Raw genomic sequence first — 26,872 nt, 5'->3', positions numbered from 1 at the left:
CATCATCTATATACAAACGAGAAAATAAAATTTTCGATTAATAATAGTCCCAATTCTCTGCGCGCGAATACACGTCGAGAAGGAAGAACAAAACACTATAGAGTTGAAGCTGACCAAAGAAACAAATCAACAAAAAAAAGAACCACGTACAATTAAGAAAATATCAAATGCTTTAATACTCTTGTAGGTACATGTATAAAATTCGTTTACAGAAATCATTTCGATAATATAACTTTATGAACAATACCCAGATGAGACTTTAATAAAAATCTAAAGCTGAATTGTTTATTGCATACGTGACACTGGAATTGTTTCTCTTTGCCACATTGAAATTTCAAGTGTTGAGCTAATCCGGATTTGTATTTATAGGATCTGCCGCAATTTTGACATTCGTGTTTGACCATTGAAAATGCGTTTCTGGATTCTTTCTGGTTCGACGACGAGGAAGCGATGAAATCCGACAGAGACAACGGATCTGGAAAAAAATTCGCTGTATGTTTAAAAATTCTGCCAAGGAATAAAAGCGAATATTCAATACAATATCATGTATAGCGAGAGTAATATTAAAAGCACTGATACGACACCAAGATATATCGAATTGAAACTACTCGTCGACAATTTATATTGGTACTGTATTTTGATTTTAAACCGCAAACAAGTATATTCGATCACAATGTCGAAGCTCAAGAATTCAAGAAAAAAATCAACGTAGGTAATACATGATAAAATATCGCCATTAAAATATGATACAATATATCCGTTCGAGAGATTCGAAATTACATAGTTAAAACTTGAACTAAAACTATACCCAATAACAAACGAACCTGTCGTTATAATACATATTAAATTAATAAATAACACCAGTCACAAGACGCTTACACGAGAATAAATTAAATAAGTATCGTTAAAATTCACGAGGAAAATAAATAATCTCAAAAAATTGATAGATATTTTTAAAACGTAGGAAACATTCGGGACTAGAAAAAATATACAAAATTCTAGCATAGGTAGACATTATTTTGATACTCGGTTCGAAGGAAATATGATAAAATAAATGATCAACCGATCAGAGACGTTTTTTCGTCTGGTAACCTCATTTCGTGAACAAAGATCATATGATTCTTCAGCGAAGTTCGATATCTCATTTTCTTCATGCAAACGCTGCATTGGAATTGCGGTTCTTTGCCACATTCGAATCGTAAATGTCGTATAAGATGGTGTTTGTTTTTATAAGTCCTCTGGCAGTTCTCTTTCGGGCAGAAGAATTTCAATACGCCTTCGTCATCGGTGAAAGTGAATTCGCTGACGTCTAGAAACGTCAAAGGGCAGTTCTTTTTCCTCGGATCTGGAAGATAAAAAAATACAAATTGGTTAGAATACGAATCGATCGATATAGTCAGAACAAGTATCTCTCGGTTACGACTTAAAAAAACAAAAACAAAACAAAAAAACGAGGAAAAATACCCTCGAGCGTGTTTCAATTGTTTAATAACGAATTTCGAATTAATTTTTTCAGCAGCAAGTATCATTCTCAAAATAAATAACCAACTTATAGTCGAATATAAAAATAATTATCCGAATAAAAATCATCATCACAAGAGATATCGATACATTTTAGGCGACCTACTCGCAAATTAAAATAAAGGCTGGCAGCTGCGCATGCGCAGATCATTTTTTTTAGCATTGCGCATGCGCAGATTATTTTTTAGTAGTTTGCATGCGCAGATCATTTTATGAGCATTGCGCATGCGCAGATCATATTTTTAATCATTGCGCGTGCGCACATCATTTTTTGATCATTGCGCATGTACAGATCATTTTTTGAGCATTGCACATGCGCAAATCATTTTTTGAGCATTGCGCATGCTCAAAAACTTCAAATAGCACTTTCTTCGCATACAAAATTATCACATCAATTTGAAATTTTTCCTCCACTCACTCGTGAAACCCTAGGAACAAAACCTCAAAACCTCAGTTTCAAACATGAAAACTGCGCATACGCGTGCCATTCAGCTCTAAACCTCAAACTATTAAAAAACACATTCTGAAAAATAAAACGAAAACCACAATCTTAAAAGATACTGTAGAAAAATATTCAACGAATTCAACGAATAAATAATAATAATATCCTAAACGTTAAAAATAAAAACACAGTTCGACTTGTACTAAAAATGCTAGATACGCATTTCCCAACAAAACTAGAGCTTTTTGTGAACACAAATCATATGAGCAGACAAATGGGCCGAACGTTTGAACCTTCTGCTGCACATGGCACATCGGAACCTGGGTTCGACACCGCATTCGAATTTCAAATGACGATTCAGAATGCCTTTAGACGAATACCTTCTGCCGCATTTACACACAAAAGGTCTTTCGCAAAATGGAATCGGCTGACGAGCTGAAAAGTAAAACTGTATTAATTCCAAAGTCTCGGCTGGTTACATTAGTTTCACGTCAGAGTTGGTACGTAAAATCGATAACCTGGACACAAGCAGGGGGAAACGAGTTATGAGAAATGAGATTTGAAAAATAGGGTTAGTCAAGAGGGTACTCGTACTTGACGAGCAGCTGTTTTTCGTACAGTCTAACCTCAAAAGGAATAAGGGCCGAACGTTGTAAGGTACATTGAATCTGGTTTTCGGAGAGCATTATTCAAAAATAAATTTCTAAAAGGTATAGGTAGGTAACAGAATTATTCAAACAGGAACAAAGAACGAATGTATTATTTCGCAGAGAGATGCATTCTTACAATATGTGATTTCATGTTACCCTTATGAAAAAATTTCTTATTACAGTACATGCAGTTGAATTTAGGTTCTTTGCCGCATTCCAATTTCAAATGAACGCTCAGGTTATTCTTATACTTATATTTACGTCCACAGCCATTCGGACAATGGAACAGTAATTCTTCCAACGTGCTACTCCAGCTGTTTGTCGTCGCATTCGTCGAGTATCTTTGATTACACAAACCTTCAACATAGGGAAAAATTATCAGTTATTAATTGGAATATTAATTATGTACTTAATAGCCTATAAATTGGGGATGAATTAATTTGGGAGAATAATTAAAGGGCTTAAATTTTTGATATTCTGTGACAAGTATGTAATCAAAAGCAAGGCCAAATTCATCATAACGAGAGATATAAAAATTTTTTCAAAATAGGATCTTGACCGCCTGGATATTTTCACTTTCAAAAACTTATGGGGCCCCAGGGGAGCGAAGTGCCTTCATTATATTTTGAAACGAGTGAAAAACGAATATTTAGGTACAGGAAACATTCACAACCCATCGATGAATTCAGGTTGTGCTGAAATTTGGCTCACTGAGAGAGAATGACATTTACGCCTCAAAATCAAAGTTCAAATTAAATCTGAAAATCGGTTTGTGTAGTAAAGTCAAGCCACCAAATCGTTTGCGACCATTTTCGAAACCTCCAGCAAGTCAAATCCACTCAAGAACCTTCAATTTGCTTCGAAAGGCGTTGTAATCCACTCCTAAGTGGTCAACTTTAGCACTCTCCGTGAAAAGTTAGCTTTCCTTATGCAACTACATACAAATCACTCCAGAAGACGTTGCTTTGTGATGAACTTCAGCAGATGACTTCTGGAGTAGACTACCCGATCAAAAATCAATAACGACTGAGAATCGATTAATCAAACTCCTAAAATCGATGTTTTTTGCGATTTTCGATCACATGTGATTATTGATTAATCATTCCCGAAAATGAAAAAAATGGATCCAAATTTCGAAAAGAATGACTTGAAGATTGAAAATCGATTAATCGAATCAAAAATCGATTATTTGCGATTTTCAATCTCATAATATGATCGAACATGATCGAAATGAAAAACAATTTCAGCTTGTGCAAAAATCAATTGCTGAACCAAAAACATCGATCTTGATCGAAAATCGATTAATCGAATTCCAAAAATCGACTTTACTTGATCTCATACAATCGAACATGTTCGAAATGAAAAACAAGTCAAGCTTGTTGAAAAATCAATTTCTGAACCAAACATCGATCTTGATCAAAAATCGATTAATCGAATTCCAAAAATCGATTTCATGTGGTCTCATACAATCGAACATGTTCGAAATGAAAAACAAGTTAAGCTAGTTGAAAAATCAATTTCTGAACCAAAAACATCGATCTTGATCGAAAATCGATTAATCGAATTCCAAAAATCGATTTCATGTGGTCTCATACAATCGAACATGTTCGAAATGAAAAACAAGTTAAGCTTGTTGAAAAATCAATTTCTGAACCAAAAACATCGATCTTGATCGAAAATCGATTAATCGAATTCCAAAAATCGACTTCACGAGATCTCATACAATCGAACATGTTCGAAATGAAAAACACGTTAAGCTTGTTGAAAAATCAATTTCTGAACCAAACATCGATCTTGATCAAAAATCGATTAATCGAATTCCAAAAATCGACTTCATGTGATCTCATACAATCGAACATGTTCGAAATGAAAAAGTGAGAAACAAGTTTAGCTAGTTCAAAAATCAATTTTCTGATCAAACATCGATCGTGGTCGAAAATCGATTGATCGAATTCCAAAAATCGATTCATTTGCGATTTTTGATCTCGCAATGTGATCAAGCATCTTCGAGATAAAAAATCAATTAAAACCTCAAAAATGAACTACTTCTCGATCAGAAATCGAGCGTGGTTGAAAATCGATAGATCAGACACCAAAAATCGATACATTTTATCGATCATACATTTAAAAATTATCATCGTTTCGTTCCATTTTCGACAAAAATCGTATTTTTCTTTTCAAAAAACGCTACTGTGGATTTTTTGATATTCAATGAGCGATTGATTTTTTCAAAATTCGTTTTCCATCATGCTCAAAAAAAATTGCACAAAATTATTAAACTCGCTATTTTTTTCTTCAAAAAGTCTCAATCGATTCGGAGGGTCAACTTGAGAAAGTGCAGGGGATTTTGAGTAAGTAAGTAATTTTCTGCAACAATTTGGCAATGTTGATTTTTTTTCATGAGATTTTTGATTACTAAAAAAAATCCATTGATTCGCGATCGGAGTTGTGGGGTTGGAAAAGCCCCCCCCCCCTTCCGTCCTCCTCAAAACACACGGAGATGATTGAATACACTTCGAATTGTCCACTACTCACAAAAATTCCCCTTCAGCCTTCCCTTCGTCTACCATTCAACAATCCGAAATCTCATCCACAGTGAACACTCATAAATTAGAAATTCTAAAAACACAACAACAAACACGTAAATATACGAAAAAAACATCAAAAAATTTTATTAAATAAAATAATAAAAAAAAATGTTACACGAATAATAGTCGATTTTCAAAACAGTGAAAAATCAAAAATAAAAAAAAAATAGAAAAAAAAGTCAAAAACAATACTAAAACATAATACATGAAAAATCGAACATTATTACTGCATAACGTATCTATGAACCAGTGCCAAATGAGTCTTAAGGTTACCTTTGAGAGTGAACTTTTTCATACAAAATTTACACCCAAATTGAGGCTCTTTACCGCATTCGAATTTCAAATGAGCGCTTAAACCAGTCTTATATTTATACTTTCGGCCACAATTATTCGGACAGTAAAACAATTGAAAAGAGACGTTATCCGAAATCGAATCGTTCGACTCTTTCGTCGATATATCTAAAAACATATTAAAAACAATACCATATCGAATTAAAAATCGCGCAAGGATAACGGACAGACAAATCTTAATTAATTTCGTCGCTAAAAGAAAACATCACAAATTACACATTGACTACTACAGCAAAAAAATACGTACGAGTAGATTTCATCGAATCAAATTTAAAAAAAAAAAAAACTATTTTCTAGAAAAATTTACGTCTACAACAGCAAGGTATAAAAAAATGAGTCTTTTAGTTTATCTTTTAGACATGATTGCTTGGTGTATGAGACCAAGATGAGTTCTAAGACTTCCAGGTTGAACGAACTTGCGACCACAAAACTGGCACTCGAATTGTGGTTCTTTGCCGCAATGAAATCGTAAATGTTGCGAAAGACCGCCTCGATATTTATACGCTTTTCCGCACTTGGTACAAGTGAATTTTTGAGCATTATCTTCTTGCGTTAATTTATCATCTACAATACAAATAATCACGCCAAAATATATGAGAAAAACGCTACAGCACAGACAGACGAAGGAATGGATTAAGTGAAAAAAAAAAATCTCTACTAAACACGAAGGTACATCGTACATATCGTACACAAAGCTACTCAAATACCAATGTTACGCATTATACACAGTTACACAAACATCATCGGACCAGCGAATAATAAATAAATTAAAATAGTAAAATAGCATGTAATAATGCCATGATCGTGTGGCATTCGAATGATTTACTAGCTTAATTTAGAATAGAATGTTGGTAAGCTTTCAAAGGTCTTTGGAACATTTCAGCCTGTGATCGTTTAATGAGTAGTTTGTGTATGCAGACTAAATGGTTATGTAATGACTTTCGTTCGACAAAACGTTTCGAGCAAAGGTCACACTGAAACTGGGGCTCTTTTCCGCAATAGAAACGTTTATGAGCTGTTAAGCCCCTTTTGTATTTATAACATTTTCCGCACGCGTCGCAGGTGAAACTTCGTACTCTCGGAGGAGCTGCAGTCGCATCTAGATTGGAGAGAAAGAAAAAAAAACACACCAAAATATGAAAATTTAAGGTCAACATTGTTTGGTTAAAATACACAGCAGTGCGCAGGCAGTAGGTTATTCGTAGCACCATATCCGCATAAATAGCATGTTATGTACATATCTGCCGGATCTGCATCACCTTTATAGAAGCGAGTTCGTGTAAAATGAATTGCACTTTGCACTTGCTCATCATGCTGCAAGTGTACGAGTATCCGAAACGGAGATGATTAATTTTACTAGCTTTGTGATCTGTACAGTGTATAAGGAAGTGTACAGAGAAAGAATACATGCTCAAGATGGGTATCCGCCTCAAAGAGTTAGCTTTTGCATCGTGGTTCGTTGTAGTTGAGTCGATGAATTCGCCGGACACACGAATTCTGAAATCATTGGCGAATGCGAAGATTAGGTATCTGAATTGGCAACACTGTCGATTCGAATCATTTCTGAGGGTGAAAACAGAAAAGCACATCTTTAGCCAAAATTTAACGTACCCGTACCTATGTTTCGGTTTTTGACGATTATTCAATGTCCTCGGATTTTTGAAATTTTGATGAAATATTGTTGGGTAGTGGGTATTACATTTGAAAAAAATGTTGGAGCTGAAAATTCCCCTCCCACCCCACCTCACCTTCTTATCTACGATGGCAAAAAACCAGCTTTTTGAAAACGCCAGTTTGAAAAAATTGATTTTTCACGGAAAATTCAGTTTTGCCCCCCCCCCCATGTGCTCTTAGGAGGGTCCTACTGCAAATCTAACTTCATATTCGTGTTTAGTGGGCTCGATTCATATGATAACGATACCCATATTGTCAATCTTCTTTCGGCCCAAAATTGGGGGAGGGGTGCCCATGGCCCCAAAATTGGGTTTTTGAGAAATTGTTTGAAGTTCCAATGTTTTCAGAGGCCCGCGTGCAAAATACTTCAAAAGTATATCGCAGGCAGTATCACTTTTTTTGATGGTGCTGTGACACCTGATCGATAAAATGTATCGATTTTTGGTGTTCGATCAATCGATTTTCAACCACGCTCGATCTCTGATCGAGGAGTTCATTTTTAAGGTTTAAATTGATTTTTCCTCTCGAAGATGTTTGATCATATTGCGAGATCGAAAATCGCTGATGAATCGATTTTTGGAATTAGATCAATCGATTTTCGATCACGATTGATGTTTGATCCGAAAATTGATTTTTCGACAAGCTTAACTTGTTTTTCACTTCGAACATGTTCGATCGTATGAGATCGAATAAAGTCGATTTTTGGAATTCGATTAATCGATTTTCGATCAAGATCGATGTTTGATTCAGAAATTGATTTTTAATCAAGCTTGTTTTTTTCATTTTGAACATGTTCGATTGTATGAGATCAAGTAAAGTCGATTTTTAGAATTCGATTATTCAACTTTCGATTAAAATCAATGTTTGATTCAGAAACTTATTGTTTAACAAGCTCAACTTGTTTTTTATTTCAAGCATGTTCGATTGTATGTATGAGATTAAGTAAATGTAAAGTCGATTTTTGGAATTCGATTAATCGATTTTCGATCACGATCGATGTTTGATTCAAAAATTGAATCATGAACAAGCTGAAATTGTTTTTCATTTCGATCATGTTCGATCATATTAAGTACGAGATAGAAATTGCAAATAATCGATTTATATTTTTGAAAGAAAAAATATTCGTGTGGTTGAATTAGGTTTGGAGATGAGGATGGCGATTTTAAATTTTTTGTCAATTCTGCCCGGGGGGAGGGGTCAACATTTTTTTGAGAAAATTTACGTGGCTAGACTCATTGTCTCCTCTATAATATTTTGATTAAATTCAAATTTTTTGATATAAAAATCGTTGAAGTAGTGTTTTTTCCCAAAAAGGGTGTTTTTTCGCCACTGTTGGGTGGGGTGGGGTGGGGAGAGGAAATTTGTGACTTGAACATTTTTTTTTTCAAGGATACTCAGTAATTTTTCATCAAAATTTCAAAAATCCGAGGACAGGGGCATTTCACCCATTTTACCAGGAAGTATACCCTTTTTGAGCCAAAGAAAAAAAAATTAAAATCATTTTTTTTTTTCTGAAATTGGATTACTTTGTCATTATTATTATATCCCTCAAACACAGAAAAAAACCACCTCAGAGAGGTATTTCAACAGTCAGAAATATTTTTGAACTGGGTCAAGCTAAATTAAAAGAATATGCAGAAAAACAACATCAACCAAAATTTTAGGAGCTGAAATGCATTTTTCAATTTTTTGTGAATTTTTGAAATCAAAATTTTGTTCAATTGACCTAAACAGCTGAAATTCGGTATCAACCCTATTTTCGACCTTAAGAATTGATTGAAAACTGTTTCGAATCGTTTTGAGTAGTTCTAAAGCCTCCAGTAGATTTTTGAAAGTCGAAATTTCCATAAAATTTTACCCTAGAAAGTTGAAATCTTACTTCATGCTCTGATTTTGTCATACTGAGTCGATTATAGATGGTTTCAAGCCATTCTGGAGTCTCCAGTCATATTCTGAAAATTCTAAATTTTCAAAAAGTGTCATAAAAACGGCTCAATTTAATTTCAGCGCTTATAAATGAGATTGGTGCTCGTTAGTGGCCCACTTTAAGCACACGTCGAGTCAACTGGAAAAGATTTTGGGTCATTTTGGAGCCTCCAGCAATTTTTTGAAAATTTCCATTCATCAAAAAATGTCATAAGATCTGTCAAAATGAACTTTAGAACACATAAACATGTTCAGGGAGTGTTGATGAAAAATTTGACCAAATACGAGTACTCGCTAATTTTCCAAAAAATGTACCTACTCGATCAAGTAGGTGACTCAAAAGCTCCTATCGCGTTTCCAGGTCACAAATTAGAATTGGATGGATTTCAGGGTGTTTTTTTCGAAAACTGGAATTTCCAAAATATAGCTGGAGACTCCAAGATGGCTTAAAATGACTCCTACTCGACTCAGCATGATGAAGTTGAAGCATAAAGTGAAACTTTTCACTAATCAACTTTACAGAGTGAAATTTTGTAGAAATTTCAACTTTCAAAAATTTACTGGAGGCTCCAGATTTTCTCAAAATGACTCAAAATCGCGTCCAATTGATTCAGGGGACGAAGGTTCATACAAAATTTCAGCTTTCTAGGTCAATTTTGAAGATTTTTATTTTCATTTTTTACTCAAATTTGATTTTCAGGAATTCTCCAAATTTTCCCCTTCAGTTTCAGGGATTGTTAACCCAACTACGAAACAATAGTATTTCTGATATTTTTTTTCAACGATGAAAGCAGCAATTTGAAACATCAGAAATGAATTCATAATATGCATTTATTTTGTTTAAAAAATTAATGGAATTGATTTTCAAACAAGGATTTTTGATTCATCGAAAATCAATGACTTAATAGCTCTTTCAAGAAAATCAACTCTGACTGAAATTGAACTTGGATACCACAACAAGTTCTTTTGAAATAATTTCATGTCATGAGATAGGCAAATACACCCAAAAAACTGAATTTGGAAATATGTACCAAAAAAAAAAGGCGCGAGAACCCCCCTCCCCCCTCAAGAAAGGTTGAAATGAAAAGATGGATTTTTGTCTCTTCCCCCTCCCGTCCATGGCCAAAATGCCATTGAACAAAACAGAAAGTAGATATTCCAAGCAGGGAAACACAAAACACAAAAACAATCATCCAAAAAAAAAAAATATCATTTTACAAAATACAAACACAAAACTTTTTATTGCATTAAAAGTACGTAATTTAAACACCATAAATTCAAATTAGAAAAATTTAAGTACTCGATGCTACAAAAATTGTTTACTGATCGTTATGAAATACCACATAATTAAACAACAATTAAGTACCTAAACAAATAGGAAAAAAAAACGCAAAATAAGTGACAAAATGAATTTCACGACGATAGGTTTTCCATCGCAGGAGACGGTACAACTCCGTGTAGAATAATCATGTGTCTCTTGAAACTATTAAACCTTTTGAACATACGATCACATAGATGACACTGAATGGCCGGATCTTTACCACATTCGATTTTCAAATGAGCAGTCAAGCTTCCTTTATATTTATACTTGCGTCCGCATCCATTCGGGCACTCGTATGGAAACTCGGGATCTGCGGGAAAAAAAATAATAAATACTTGGTTAGTTGAGGAATAATAGGTAGAGGTACCCGTAAACCTTACCTATACAGGTTCGCCATATTTATAAACCCTTACCTATTTAGACATTTCTAAAATAATGTTTCCTTCGGGGATGGTGCGATGCTTCAGTATGTAGTGACGTTTCAGATGTGTTTTTTGGGAAAACAAATTATGGCAAATGGTGCATTGGAATCTTTTCATAGCTTCGGTTTGTATTCTGGACCTCGAAGCGGGAGGAACTTTGGTGATGTAAGGTGAACTCGTGGTGATTAACTGAAAATCTGTGCTCATCAGTCCTCCTATACAGAGTGCAAAAAAAATCGAATCTTGGTATAAGAGGTCCGGAGGATATTGAAAATTAAACGCAATTACCTACTGGTTAAAAGTATAATCAAAATTTCGAACCCTTTCTCATCGAAACATGCTTTAATTAATTATTATATTCGGTAATAAATCCACGAATGCAACGATGCGTTTATTGAACAAAACATAGAAATTAAACGGAATAGGTATGTATAAAAATAACAATGGAACATTTTACATTACACAAAACTAACAATATAAAGCTTGCCATACTATTGCACATGGAAGGAAACAAAGATGAAAACGTCACAATTACTTAGGCATCAGGATACCATGAGCCAAACCCATATGAGTCTTAAGAGTACCACGTCGAGTATAACTTTTGCCACAGATATCACATTTATACTGAGGTGATTTGCCACATTCTAATTTCAAATGCACGTTTAAATTATTCTTGTACTTATAGCTTCTGGCGCAGTTTGGGCAGTAAAATAATCTTTCATTTTGCACATGACTAACCACTTCATCGCAAACATTTTTCAACAATTGTTCTGCAGGTAAAATAAAAACGAACCGATTAGGAAACAAAATGCATAAAACAATACAGACATTAACCAATTTCCCATAAACACATATTTAAGGGGGAGGGGGGGAACGGACACAGTGTGAAAAGAACGCGCAACAGACAACGTTACAGCACCTTCTCTCAAACGCGACTGAGCTAAAACGTGCGCAGATCGGATGCGCACTCGACATGCTACATGGATCCGTACATGCGCACTCGACACGTCGCTTGGATCTGCGCATGCGCACTCGACACGCTGCTTGGATCCGCGCATGCGCCATAAAAAGTAACATTACAAGATGACATTTTTAATTTTAGTGATAATAAATATATTTCCAATAATGCTCGAATAATACTCGCATAAAATACAAAGCATTAGGACTAGTACAACAATAATTTGATCGAAAAAAGGAACTAAATTGTAAGAAAAAATGCAACAGGTGTTGCAAAATAAAAATAAGTAGGTGCATGCTTAATAAACTAAAACAATTTTCTAAAAAACATGTGAAAATTTACAGCGTAATAGATATTTGCACCATTCAAAGGGCTACTTACATAATTTCAACTACATTAAATAAAAAACAAAACCAAAAAAAAAACTACAAGAACAGCTATTAAAAAACAAAAAACTTGATCAACCTTTTTTAATAATAAAATAGTACAATAATAGATCACTTCTATAAAATACAGTAGATCATGCCTGAAAATCGTACTTTAAAATTTGAGGCGGCACGTACTCAAATTTCGAACCCTTACGCTACATAACTCGACCATGTACAATACCCATGTGAGTTTTCAAGGTACTTTTATGAGTAAAAGGTCTGGCACAGATGCTGCATTCGAATTGTGGAGCAACGCCGCATTCGAATCTCTGGTGCTGCTTCAAGTTGCCTTTGTATTTGTATCCTCTGCCACAATGACATACAAATGCTTTTTGAGATGGATTGGTGGTGGCGATGTTATTCCGTTTTGCGGGTAATTTGATAACGTTTTTCAGCAATATTTGGTAGCTTCGGATACCTTGAAAAATATAGAAAACACAGAAAAATATTAATTTTGGAATTTTTTGATTGAGAAAGTTGTTAGTAAGTTTATCTGGTAGATTGCAGATAGAATTTTTGAGAAAATAAATCAATTAGTTTGGAATGCTCGATTTTTATTTCAAAATCTGAACATAAGTATTCTAATAGGTATAAAAATAGAAAAAAAGAAAAAAAATCACCGACTAGATAGATACGAATAGCGAACAAATTAAGTAACTTTAACAAATGGATCATTCCATATCAATTTAATTTAGAAGGGCGATTGTTTCCATACTTCAGATCCCAGGGGGAAACAATTGGATCCAGATCTTATGTGATAATCAGATCAGATTGTATCAAGTCAGATCCCGTCAGATCAGATCAGATCAGATTGTATCAGATCAGATCAGATCAGATCAGATTGTATCAGATCAGATCAGATCAGATTGTATCAGATCAGATCAGATCAGATTGTATCAGATCAGATCAGATCAGATCAGATCAGATTGTATCAGATCAGATCAGATCAGATTAGGAAATTGCTCACGTCTGAGTAAATCAAATTTGATAAAACCTGCTGAGGTCTGTTTGATTAGATTTGATCAGATCCGATCCAGACATTCTGTGGATCCGATTTGATCTGACCAGACCTGATCAAGAGAAAAACGACTAATCAGTTGATAGACCTGATTGATCTGATCTGGTTGGATCAGATATGGAAATTCCTTGGATCCAATTTCACCTGCGCAGACCTGATCAGATCCAAGAACTGATTTTTTCAGAGAAAACCAACTGATCAAACCGGTTTAATTAGAACCTCATTTCAAACTGGTTTGATCGGGTCAGATCAGATCAGATCTGCACAATCCTAGACTCCAATCTAATCGAATCAGACCTGATCAAATCTGATTATTTTGCCCAAGGACTTCAAGTTTCCATAAATACTCCCCATCCTCTTGGCATGTTCACAAAACCTGAGTATTCCAAAGACACTTAAGGTCAAAATAAAAATCTTTGGTGAAATAACACGGAATGATCAATTATAAATTATACACTAAAAATTACAAACTGTATCCGTTAAAATTCAGAGATGCAACCCTCCATCATGAAGCATCAATCAATCAATACAAACCTCAAACAAAATATAAAACTTTAACAATCAATAACATAAAAATTATCAAAACAATTTTCATCGTTTATACTCGAACACTCGGGGGAAAAAAATATAATGACTTTGGAAAACAACATCTTTGGGAAGACGAACACTTTCGAGTGTATTTTCCACCGGTGATTACATATTTCAGTCTTGAAGATACTACACGTTTTATGGCATTTTTTTCAACTCGGCTGGTGCAGCGCTTAGATTTTGATGCTTGAGAAAAATATGGCATTTGAGATTCTCCTTCCTTTTACATCGATGATCGCAGTAAGGACATTGGAATCTGGGCTCCCAACCGCATTCGAATTTCAAATGTCGCATGAGGGTGCCTTTATATAGATAATATCTATGGCAATTGGGGCACTCGAAGGCTCGTTTCGCCGATAACTGTTTGAGTTCTTCTTCACTTAGTCCAGGTTTCAGTTCTTCGGCCAAAGCTCCGATTGCGCTCAAATCGAGCTCTAGAAAAATAGAAATAAAATTTCGTTAAAATGATACTCGTACATATTTTTTCTGATCGAATTTATTCCAATTTCTCGCATTCTACAAAATTCCTACATAGGTACAACAAATACATTTATAAGGAACCCCCAAAATAAACACAATCGATTTTCGAAACAAGATACATTTTATTCACGGGCCATAATACGTAATCGAACTCCCTACAAAATAGCTTCACAGCCGTTATTATTATTATTATTATTATAATAATATAAAAATAATAGACTTGTACGATTATTACACTAAGTGGAAATGACTTTATGCTTAAAATACATATGAGACTTGAGCGTATCGGAACGTTTGAATTTCATAAAACACATGTAACACTGAAACTGCGGAGACGAACCGCATTCGAACTTATAATGCCTAATGGCTGTGTATTTTCTTTGATACGATTTACCGCAGTTTGGGCACAAATAGTTACCATCCGATTCGATTATTTCCTTCATGATCGCGTTCGTGATGGCTCTTTTATTATCTGAAATAAACGGTTTAATCACAGATCAAGTTAACTATTCAACTTTCTTCGGGACTGGCATGCTTTGAAATTGAAAAATCATCACCGAAAATCATCCAAACTAAGTTCAAATACTAAACAGATACGAATGGAAGATGAGAATTGTCATTAAATGGAAAGATAGGTAGGTAAAATGTTAAAAGGCAGCTACCAGTACCAACACCCAATGTCATAAGAAGAAATGAAGCGAAAACTGATCGAAAATTATCCGTATTAATATTGAAACATCGAATTTGATATTAATTTCAACATGATCCTTTGAAATAGATTGATTTTTCAAGAAATTCGTGAGTTTCCAAAGATTCGGAAAACACTACTCTAAAAGTATCGCTGCATGCAACGTTTTTTGGCAAAATTGTTGAAAAATTGAAAAAAAAAAACAAAATAAAAGTAAAAAACCATCAAAAAGTTTATGGAAGAAAAACAGAAAGAACAACTCGAATATGGTACAAATTGGCATTGTTACTCAACAAAAATTTTGTAACTAGAAAAAAAAGTTGAAAAAACATCATCAGTCACAGCTAAGAACTAAAAGAAGGTAGTCATAATCTTAATTATGATGAAAGACACAATAAAACAAATCCAGTCCTCAGAACGCGAAATTTCTGATTACAGAATTCAAAATAATCAAACAAAAGGTGCATTCTCAGGGGAAAATGATTGGGCCTGATCAGGTTCAGTCTAATCAAGTTGGATGCAGGGGACATCAGTATCTGATCTGACCTGATATGATCAAATAAGTCAGGATTTTGATCAACATCTCGAAAAAAGTCTGATCAGATTTGATAAGGGCTGAGTTTGGTCAAATGAAACTCTGGATCCATTACATCGTCAGGATCTGATCTCATTATCTGATCAAACCATCTAGACAGATATGATCAGATCTTATCAAACTGGTCTAAAGAAGTCTGATTTGATTTGATGAAGTTATGAGTACAGTCAAATGAAACTGAGCCCAAAAAATATTGGAATATGACCTTCTCTGATTTGTCTGATTTTATCATCTGATCAGATCTGATGAGGTTTGAATGTGGTTAGGTGAAACTGAACCTAAAAAATATTGGAATATGACCTCATCTGATCAGTCTGGTTTTTATCATCATCTGATGAAACAGTCCGATTTAATTATCTGATCAGACAGTCTGATTTCATCATCTGATCAGACAGTCTGATTTCATCATCTGATCAGACAGTCTGATTTCATCATCTGATCAGACAGTCTGATTTCATTATCTGATCAGACAGTCTGATTTCATCATCTGATCAGACAGTCTGATTTCATCATCTGATCAGACAGTCTGATTTCATCATCTGATCAGACAATGTAAACAAATCTTAACAGAGGTCTAAAGACGTCTGATCAGATCTGATAAGGTTCAGGCCATGATCTGATCACCTGAACAAGTTTTATCGAATCCAATCAAATCTGCTCAAACAGATCAACTTCTCAACCTCACCTAACTACACTCAAACCTCATAAGATTCTGATCAGGTGATGAAATCAGACTGTTTGACCAGATGATAGTATTAAAATCAGACTGTCTGATCAGATGATAATAAAGTCAGACTGTTTGATCAGATAATAATAAAATCAGACTGATCAGATGAGGCCAGATTCCAATATTAGATGAGGTCAAATTCCAATATTTGTTGGGTTCAGTTTCACCTAAGCACACTCAATCCTCATCAGATTCTGATCAGATGATGAAATCAGACTGTCTGATCAGATGATGATAAAATCAGACCGATCAGATGAGGTCATATTCCAATATTTTTTGGGTTCAGTTTCACCTGACCTGATCTGACCCAATATTTTCCCCCAACATTTAAACTCTGAGAATCGAAAAAATTACAAATTAAGATTAAAATCCTCCAACGCTCCGTCAGATTCTACATAAATACTGCTATGTTTATTGAGCACATGATTCCTCAGATGTGTTTTCCTTTTGCATTTCTTGGGGCAATGAGGACAGCTAAACTGAGGCTCCTTGCCACATTCCAACGTTTCATGTCGTTTTAAATCCTGTTTGTATTTGTAACTTCGAGGGCACGTTTTACAAAAGAAACGACCACCGGCATCATTCGGCGAAGGCTGAATTGTCCACATGGTATCTGAATACGCTGACCATGGTTCTTCTGAAAATATCAGAACATGGGTCATAAGTATTGTTACTATCAGTGTTGCTCATCTCGAAGTTAAAATTTTAACACTTTGATTAGTCGGGTTACTCTGGATTCCAAAGTTTAGTTACCCCTTCACACTGCACAAAAATTCACCTCTTAACTACATACATTTTCAATATTACATAATAAAAGAATCAATACAGATTACAAAATTTGAATCGTGTATTAAAAAAATTTAAAATTTAAAACAAATTCTCAACGATATAAAAATATTATGTATTTTCACAATACCTAAATCACTTAGAGCTGGCATAATGCATCAAGACCAGATGCCTATCGAGGACATCTTTCCTTTTGAATTTTTTAGGACAAATGGGACATTGAAAGAGAGGTATGGAGTCGAGACATTCATAAGTCACATGTCGATGCAGACCATACTTCCGGGTATAATTTTTACCGCAAGTTAAACATTTGTAAGGTTTATATTCTCTGGAATGTTCGAGAAATCGAGCTCTTTGCTTGCATTTGTCAGATGTTGAAGGTAAAACGTATTCTTTCAACCATTTCGTGCCATCTGCCAATAGATCTGTAAAAAATTCCAATGTTAATAAGGATTCAATGGACCACGAGTACCATAAATTATTACTTGATGAGAGAGTAATGATCGGCACTTACTTTTCGGTGATTTGAACTTTGAAAAAAATATAGGGGATTTTAAAAACAAACAGGAACCAGTCTACAAAGATAATATGGATAATTACTTGACCTCAGAATGTCTTGGGGAAAATTTCCTTTCCCTGCCTTTTTACCAATTTCCCATTAAAGCATGTTTGATTAGATCTGATCAAATTTGGGCATTACCTGAATCTACTTTGGTGTGACTAGTCAGATCAACGTTTGCTGATCAGATCTATTAAAAACTGGACTTCATCTGATCAGATCAGGACAAAATATATCTGAGTTTATAAATCATATTTATCTATAGGGGAAAGTGATCAGATCTGATAAAAATCCAATCAGATTGACTAATAGACCAGTTTGATAAAGCTTTGATCAGATCTGATCAAATCTGGACATTCCCCTAGACCCAAATTGATCAAATCATTTTACTCTGGGTACTTTGAGACACTCGCAATTCACACTTAGACAATGAGAAAAGAATAATCAAACAGTGCAAGTCGAAAAATTACACCTCAGACACAATCAAAAAAATAATATAATTTGAAACATCAACAAATTCAATGAAAATACATGTAAAAAAAACAAAATAATCAATAATCATAATAAATGAATTTCGTCATAGACAACTTCTACTAGAGAAAAAAAAATAAACGCAAGTATCACAATAAAAGTCGAATCAAAACTTAGTCCGAATACTATCGATATCGGCGATTTCTACAAAATGAACCATTTTCAGATGCGACTTGCAATGATCGCTTCTTTTAAAACATTTATGACAAACTGTGCATTTGAATTTGGGTAAGACCATTCCGCATTCGTAATTTTTATGCCTGGTCATGGAATCTCGACGATTATACGCTTTAAAACACTTCGGACAATGAAACAGACCCTCTTGATTTGTTCGATTCTTCAAGAAACCTTCCATAAACAGAACAAAAACACGAAAATTAGGCCAAGAGCGTGGGAAATGCGGTACATTGTGTATTTCGAATATTTCGCGTGCAACCACACCATTGTCGGATTAATACGAGGCCAGCAGCACTGTTAAAAATGATTTAAAAAAAATAAAAACCAATCACTCGAGCAATATAGGTACCGTTCATCTAGATCGGCTGTACACATTCTGGATGTTTATTCACGATATGAACCCTCAGGTTGGATTTCCTTTTGCTTCTGCGAGGACAAAATGGACATTGGAATTGAGGTTCTTTGCCACATTCGTACCTCAGATGCTGCAGTAATCCGGGTCTGTATGCGTACACTTTGCCACATTGAAGGCACGTGTGAGACTGAGTATTTTGAACGCTATTCGAGAATCCTGCAACAAAAATAAAGACTGATGATGAAGCGGGTATACAGGATGAGTTCCACTTACCAGCATAATAGAGCTCGTGAAAAAGCTGATTATGTACGTGCAAAAGTCGAAGACTGAAAACCCAGAGATGTGAAAAGTAAACGATACAATTCGTATGATATAATGTTTTATTCGGTTTATATTTTTTCACAGCCTAAAACAGTTTAGCTAATGAACCCAAATTTGGTTTCAAAAAAATATGTAGGTAAAATGAAATAAATGAATTATCGTTTTTAAAAATAATATGGATAGAAAATAAGTATAACAAAGATCAAAAACACAGTTGAGGATATTGTAATTCAAGAGTTTTCAAATAATTTAGGACAATCCTGATTCTTATTGAACTGATCAATAGTTCACACTCAGAGGTTTTGAACGGATTAGATGTGTTCAGATAAGAGCAGATTCTTTTGATCAGATCAGCTCACATCCGCACATTCCATGCATCTGATTTGATCACATGTAGACCTGATCAGGTCAGGTCCGTTTTGATCTGAGCAGACTTGTTTGGTCAGATCAGATCAGATTGAGACATTTCTTGGATTCATTCTGATTTCACCAAATCCAATCAGATCTGATCAGATAAAATCTGATGAAAGAAAAACTTTGATTAGATTTAATTTGAGCAGACTTGTTGGATCGGATCAGATCCGACCAAAGTCTCTGGCTCCAATCTGATCTGACCAAACCTAATCAGAACAGCATTTTGATCTGCTTAGAATTATTTAGACTCGACTACATCCAATTTTTTTTCTCTGATAGGTTGATAAAGCTAAAATATTTCCCATAAAACTTCATCAAATATTGGAATTTTGTTCTGATATGTACATATTTTGAAAATTCAACTTTCAGCCCCTCTCTCCATCTCTCTAGGTTAAAACCAAAAAAAGTTGGTTTCTCTCAATTTCAATTTTACTGACAAGGGAACCTCTTGAGGTGTCCGCCTCCGATTTGAACAGGACCGCGATTTTTGGAAAGAGCATGTTCTAAAACCTTCAAATCCACATTTTCAGCTGCCCAAGTTCATTTTTCGATTTTTGGCGAATTTTTGAAAATCCAAAATTGATTATTTTGGTGATTTATGCTTTTTTTTTAAAAAAGTACGTACTTGATCAATAAAAATGTTCAAAATAAGTCCTAAAACTAATATTAACCCCGCCCCCCATCCAAATTTCGCCATTTCCAGCCATTCTGGAGCCTCCAGCGCGATTTTTAAATTTCTCCAGAAATTTTCAATTTGCTCCAGAAGGCGTGAACATGAAGTTTGGCAGCAAAAAATCGAGTTGTGTGTTATACTCGACCTCTTCAACGAATTTATCCACATTTGAGCCGATTCTGGAGCGGGACACCTCAAGAGTGATTTTTTGACCAGCTTTTTTTCAAAATAAAAATATTCAAATATCAAAAATTTCCCGCTTGCGAATTTTTTTTTTGAAATTTGTGCGAATCGCTGTATTTTGAACACAACAAACCCCCTGAGGCCGAGTTCCGCCATTTCCAGCCATTCTGGAGCCTCCAGTGCAATTTTTAAATTTGCTTCAGAAGGCGTGAATATGAAGTTGGACAGCTAAAAATCGAATTGTATGTTATATGTACTCAACCTGTTTAACGAATTTATTCACATTTGAGCCGATTCAGGAGCGGACACCTCAAGAGTGGGTTTTTGACCAGCTTTTTTCATAATAAAAATATCCAAAAATTAAAGGGAGGCCCAAGAAAAGCTGGAAATGGCGAAATTCGCTCTCGTGTGGTTAATTAATGACAAAATACAGCGATTCGCGCAAATTTCAAAAATTTTCTCACAAAAGAGAAATTTTTGATTTTCAGATATTTTTATTTTGAGAAAAAGGTGGTCAAAAAACCACTCTTGAGGTGTCCCCTCCAGAATCGACTCCAATGTTGATAAACTCGTTAAACAGATCGAGTATAACACACAACTCGATTTTTAGATGCCCAACTTCATATTCACGCCTTCTGGAGCAAATTGAAAATTCTGGAAAAATTGAAAAGTAGCACTGGAGGCTCCAGAATGGCTGGAAATGGCGGAACTCGACCTCAGGGGGTTTGTTCATGACAAAATACTGCGATTCGCGCAAATTTCTAAAATTTCCTCACAAACGGTAAAATTTTGATTTTTTTTTTTGATTTCTTATTATGAGAAAAGCTGGTCAAAAATCCACTCTTGAGGTGTCCGCTCCAGAATCGGCTCGAATGTGAATAAATTCGTTAAACAGTTCTAGCATAACACACAACTCGATTTTTAGCTGCCCAACTTCATATTCACGCCTTCTGGAGCAAATTGAAGATTCTGGAGAAATTGAAAAATCGCGCTGGAGCCTCCAGAATGGCTGGAAATGGCGAAATTCGGCCTCAGGGGGTTTGTTCATGACGAAATACTGCGATTCGCGCAAATTTCAAAAATTTTCTCGCAAACGGGAAATTTTTGATTTTTGAATATTTTTATTTTGAAAAAAAGCTGGTCAAAAAACCACTCTTGAGGTGTCCGCTCCAGAATCGGCTCAAATGTGGATAAATTCGTTAAACAGGTCGAGTATAACACACAACTCGATTTTTAGCTGCCCAACTTCATATTCACGCCTTCTGGAGCAAATTGAAAATTTCTGGAGAAATTTAAAAATCGCGCTGGAGGCTCCAGAATGGCTGTAAATGGCGAAATTTGGATTTGGGGGGTTAATATCAGTTTTTTTAGGACTTATTTTGAACATTTTTATTGATCAAGTACGTACTTTTTTAAAAAATCATAAATCACCAAAATAATCAATTTTGGATTTTCAAAAATTCGCCAAAAATCGAAAAATGAACTTGGGCAGCTGAAAATGTGGATTTGAGGGTTTTAGAACATGCTCTTTCCAAAAATCGCGGTCCCGTTCAAATCGGAGGCAGACACCTCAAGAGGTTCCCTTGTGAGTACTATTGATTGAAAAATTCCCCCTTCACACAGATCAACTTTTCATGATATGGTCCTCTTTTCCCTCCCGCCAGTTCGAAAACTCTACTTTTCTAAAAATTAATACAGGTATAGTACACGAGAAAAACGAAATTTACATAAAATTTAAAAATAACTACAAATTTACCTTAAGAATAACACAAGGAGCAACATGATCAATAAGTTGAACCTGCACTCGGCCTAAATTAAAGTATTATTCGGCGTGATTATGCACGCAAAGTAAATGTCTTCTGAAATTCCAAGGTCTTTTAAACTTCAACGTACAATAAGAGCAGCTAAATTGACCTGTTTTGTTGCCGCATTCGTATCTTCTGTGTTTTGATAAACTGCTGTAATGAAGGTAACGTTTGCCACACTCTGAGCACTCGTATTTCGATCGTTGGCTTTCACCTAAACCATTTAAATATCGCTTTAGTACGTTTGAATTTGAATTAAGATAATTTGAATGGAAAATCTCTACACTACGCCTTAGAGTATTTTTAGAGGCTTTCTAGAAAGAAGACAACACAAACGCGTATAAAATGAGAATATATTTTTTGTATAAAATTACCTAACAAAATATTGTAAAAAAAAATAAAAATGGAAACAAAACAACAATCAACACAAATATCTCAATGAAAAAAACAGTACATACTCATTACTCACACACAATTCGTATTTAATTTAAATATAAGTCAAATGATGAACTAACATTAAATGTTTCTTAAAATTCTCGGGTCTTTTGGTATTCAGGTTACAATAAGGGCAATGAAACTGCGCTTCCTTTTCACATTCGTATTTCTGATGTCTAAGTAGATTACGCTTATACCCGTAGATTTTCTGGCATACGTCACATTTGAATCCTGCGAACAGAAAAAAAAACACATAAAATTGACAGAGAATAGAGATTTTTTCCCCAAGTACATTAAGTTGACTAAGATAGCATAAAAAACACAATGATTTCATTAAATTAAATTTCGAGTTAAAATAACACTTCATTGAGTCTCTTCGCGACCACCGAAGTACCAGGTACCTACATGTGAACGTATTTAATGTGTTTTTGCAAATTATCCGGTAAACTGAAGACACGACGACAAATGTGACACTCTTGCTGAGGCGAGGTTCCGCAAATGTATCGACGATGCTTCCAAAGACCCGACCTATGAGCGTATTCTTTTCCGCATTTTTCACAAGTGTATTTACCAACACCACCTGCAACTGTATTTCAAAATGTAGGCAATTTGAATATCTATACGAAAGCATCGAGTGATTTCAAGCTGGACAAGGAAACCTGACATGGGCTCAGTTTTTTGGATTCGAGCCTTTCACCGGTTATGCAAGGGAACCCACAGAATGAAGCCAATCGCGATTTCCAGTGATTTGTGAGGGTTCAATGTGATGAAGCTTGCGAAAGAAGTGCGCAGACTCCGAAGAAACCAAATTAGAGAAATACCATACCTTGAAAATAACTAATGTGCAGATGATTGTGGTGGATTTTATACTGAAGTTTCGTTTTTTATAGATACTCACATCCCTTCAAATTATCGAATTTCATGAGAAGAAAAATAGCCATTTTATGGGCTTTTCCTCAAGTTCAAAAATAATCGAAGTTCAAGCCCCAAAGGCTAAAAAAATTCAAAAAAATATGATAAAAAATTTAGATCTAAACTTTCAATTTCCACCACTGCATACTTCTGAATAACCTCTTTTCAAAAAGAAATCTCCATTCGAGCCCCCCCCCAAACAATGTTGACCCCCCCCCAAAAAAAAGTTGAAGAGCATAATTGTATTAAATGTTAACTTTTCGGGTCAAAATGTCCTCTGAATAAATTGACTTTTTGCAGAAGAACTTTGCTCAATCACTCTCTATACAGAAATGATAACTACCTCCACTCACCCCCCCCCCCCCAACCAAAATGAAGTTCGTGACCACTTTTCAAAAATATTTACTTTCTGAGTCAGAATTTTCTCTGAGCGACTCAACCTTTGAAGAGCCTTTCCTCTCCCCCTTCCTCTATACAGAACATCACAAAGCTGTAGTCTAGAAATGAACTGGATTCTAATCAGATTCGATCAGATTGGAGGGGGAAATTTGCTGAGTAAGTACATCTTGATTTGCCCAAATTCAATAAGATCTTCTAATAAATGATTTGATCGGATTAGACCTAAGCATACAGATCTGAGCAGACCGGACCGGTTTGATCATATCCGAACAATCTAAATCTAATTTTATCGGACCACATCTAATCAGAACTTATCAGAACAATCACGATTTTTATAATTCTGAAAAAGGTATCATGTGACCATTCAAAGTGTATTGAAATTTTGTGAAAAACTCAAATATTGCGACGGAAAACGTTTTTGAGCAATTTTGAAGGATTTTTTGCCCAAAACTGAGTAACGAATTTTGGAATTTTTGAAAAAATATCATACGACCTATGAAAATTAATTAAAATTTGGTCAGAAATTCAAAATCTTTCGATAAATTTTTTTTTTTAGCAATTTCAAAGAATTTTTGAGTTTGAAATGAGGTCATGATTTTTGAGATTTTGAAAAGGTGTCATGCGACCTATCAAATTAGGTTAAAATTTCGCAAGAAATTGAAATATTTGCACAGAATTGAAAAAAAAATATTTCTGAAAAATTTTCATTTTAAAATTGAGTTACGATTTTTGGAATTGTGAAAAGTGGCACGACAACGTACCAAAACGGGGTTAAAATTCACGAGAAAATCCAATATTGCAACGGAAACCTTTTTTGAAAAAGCCCAAAATTGGATAAAAATTTTTGTTATTTTCGGAAAAAGCATCATTTCATCGATCAAAATTGATTAAAATTTCGACAAAAAATCGGAAAATCTGGAGCTTAAAATTAAATTTTATTTTCGGGACAATTATGACAATTTTTCAATCAGATTTCAGCTAAAATTTATTAAAAATGCTCAAAAAAATTCTTATGGAAATTTCTGGTTTTCTCAGTAAATTTTTACTCAATTTCATTGATTGCATGATACTTTTTTTTTTGAAAATGCCAAAAATCATAACCTACATATTTTGGGCTCAACATTTTTATAACTTTGAAATCTTTCGGTACCAATAAATTTTCCCAAGGGGGAGGGAGGGGGAGGAGGGCGCCAGAATTTTCAGAAAATCATTTTTTCATAAAAATTAACGAATTTATGAAATGCGGGCATTGAAAATTCGCAAATAAATAAGCCATGCATAATTTGGCCATACACCAATCCAATACACAAGCACTTGAAAGTAGCAAAATGTTGACGAAATATATACGAGTATCTCAAACTCGTAAACTCCGATTTATATTTTCGTTTCATTTCGAAATCCACTCGCCACTGACCTTATTCTTTTTCCGAGTCGATTTTTTGATACAGAAACACAAATGAAAAAAAAAACCAATACCTTCAAATTAGAATACTTTTAATAACACCTTGATACTAAATCAGTAAAACAAAACAGAGAAAATTTTGGCCAGCCCGAAAGGAAATTTATCCGTACATCTAAATCATTTTTTGGAAGAGGGAGGGGGGATTTCAAAAAAAAAAAAACTATTTATCAATGTACTTCACAATGGTTTAAATTAATTCGAACTCATTAAACAGAGTAGCTGTATAAGATCAAAACAGAACACGAAAACTCAAAAATACAAAAAAAAATGACATTCCATTTGTATAAAACGTAGATAATCGATAGATACCAATTAACAATAAAACTACAAATTATAATAATCAACAATGGCGACGAAAAAACTTCACAGAAATAAAATGAATACAGAATACCGAAACGAAAGATTACCATAAACATTCATCACAAAAATACAGTATACAAGGGTAACTCTTCCTACAAAATACAAGACGTAAAAAAATGAAAAATTTCGAGGCCTGCTGAATGAATGAAAAAATCAGCATAAATTATTAACATCTAAAACCTAATTCAAAGTAGGTACATATAATACAACTTTAAAAACTATAGGTAATCGATAAATAAAACTACCGATGAAAAAATAAAAATCCAACCAGCGAGTCAAAAGAAAAAAAAACGTAACAATCGAAACGGTAGGTAAAGTTATGAAAATAAAAAAGGTGAGTTGGAAAACGTTAATTTGAAGTAGATTTCTTCATGCCTTCTTGAACAGCTGTTGCAAAACAAAAGACAATTTCATTAGTAAACCCATAAATATTGCTGAAGGTATTTGATACTTACAGACGTGAACCTACCTTCTACACGCATGCCAACTTCTAGACACTTCATCATGCGACAATATCGACAATGGTTTCGATTTAGTGTGGTTATAACGCAACTGCCTCCGAACCTGAAACAAATTAGACAATTTTATATCAACAGGGTATCTTTGTTGAAAGAAAAATGATAATTTAAGAAAAAAAAATTACAATAATGAAACATGAACAGTTTCAATGGGTAAATTATTCCCTTCTAAGAAACCAATCCAATGTTGGAAAATTTCAAATACGAGTATTGTACATATAGCATGAACCTGTTTTATTAGTTCTATCGTCCCTAGAAAGTGTCTGACTTCAATTTGGACCCCCCCCCCACCCAAAAAAAGTCCTTCTATAAACTACTTGCATATCACCATTCGATTCCCTTCCAAGTTCAAAAATAAATTTTAAAAAATCAGCAACAAAAACCTTTGATCATTGACAATAAATCTTTAAAGCTCAAAATTCCACTTACATGCAAGTGTATACGCTTTTACTGCGCACAGATCTTCTGAAAAAGCTTTTACATCCATCACAAGTATAAGCTCCATATTGCTTTCCGATCGATTTATCTCCACAGATGGAACACCTAGGATAATCTTTATTCCCATCTAAGCCAATTGATCGAGCTACGACTGAAAAAAAGAAAAA

At 34.5% G+C, this 26,872-nt stretch overlaps 1 protein-coding gene across 2 annotated transcripts in view; it reads right to left on the bottom strand.

Moving 5' to 3' along the window:
- The window catches only part of LOC135837499 (longitudinals lacking protein, isoforms H/M/V-like), a 186,121-nt gene that overhangs the window by 39,049 nt on the left and 120,200 nt on the right, over nt 1–26,872 (bottom strand). Inside the window, exons 8-10 of one of the 2 annotated variants that reach the window (XM_065352801.1) lie at nt 26,697–26,856; nt 26,219–26,313; nt 25,405–26,136 (exon numbers count right to left, since the gene is read on the bottom strand). The exons of the other annotated variant lie outside the window; for it this stretch is intronic. Of the exons in view, the coding sequence (XP_065208873.1) occupies nt 26,099–26,136; nt 26,219–26,313; nt 26,697–26,856 (293 nt within the window). The 3' untranslated portion in view covers nt 25,405–26,098. Of the gene's footprint in view, nt 1–25,404; nt 26,137–26,218; nt 26,314–26,696; nt 26,857–26,872 lie in introns of those variants that run through there. 2 annotated transcript variants of the gene reach the window in all.

The sequence above is a fragment of the Planococcus citri genome, chromosome 2 (assembly GCF_950023065.1).
Source record: "Planococcus citri chromosome 2, ihPlaCitr1.1, whole genome shotgun sequence".
Taxonomy (NCBI): domain Eukaryota; kingdom Metazoa; phylum Arthropoda; class Insecta; order Hemiptera; family Pseudococcidae; genus Planococcus; species Planococcus citri.
The sequence above is the reverse complement of the archived record's forward strand: the minus strand, read 5'-3'. Positions and strand labels throughout refer to the sequence as shown.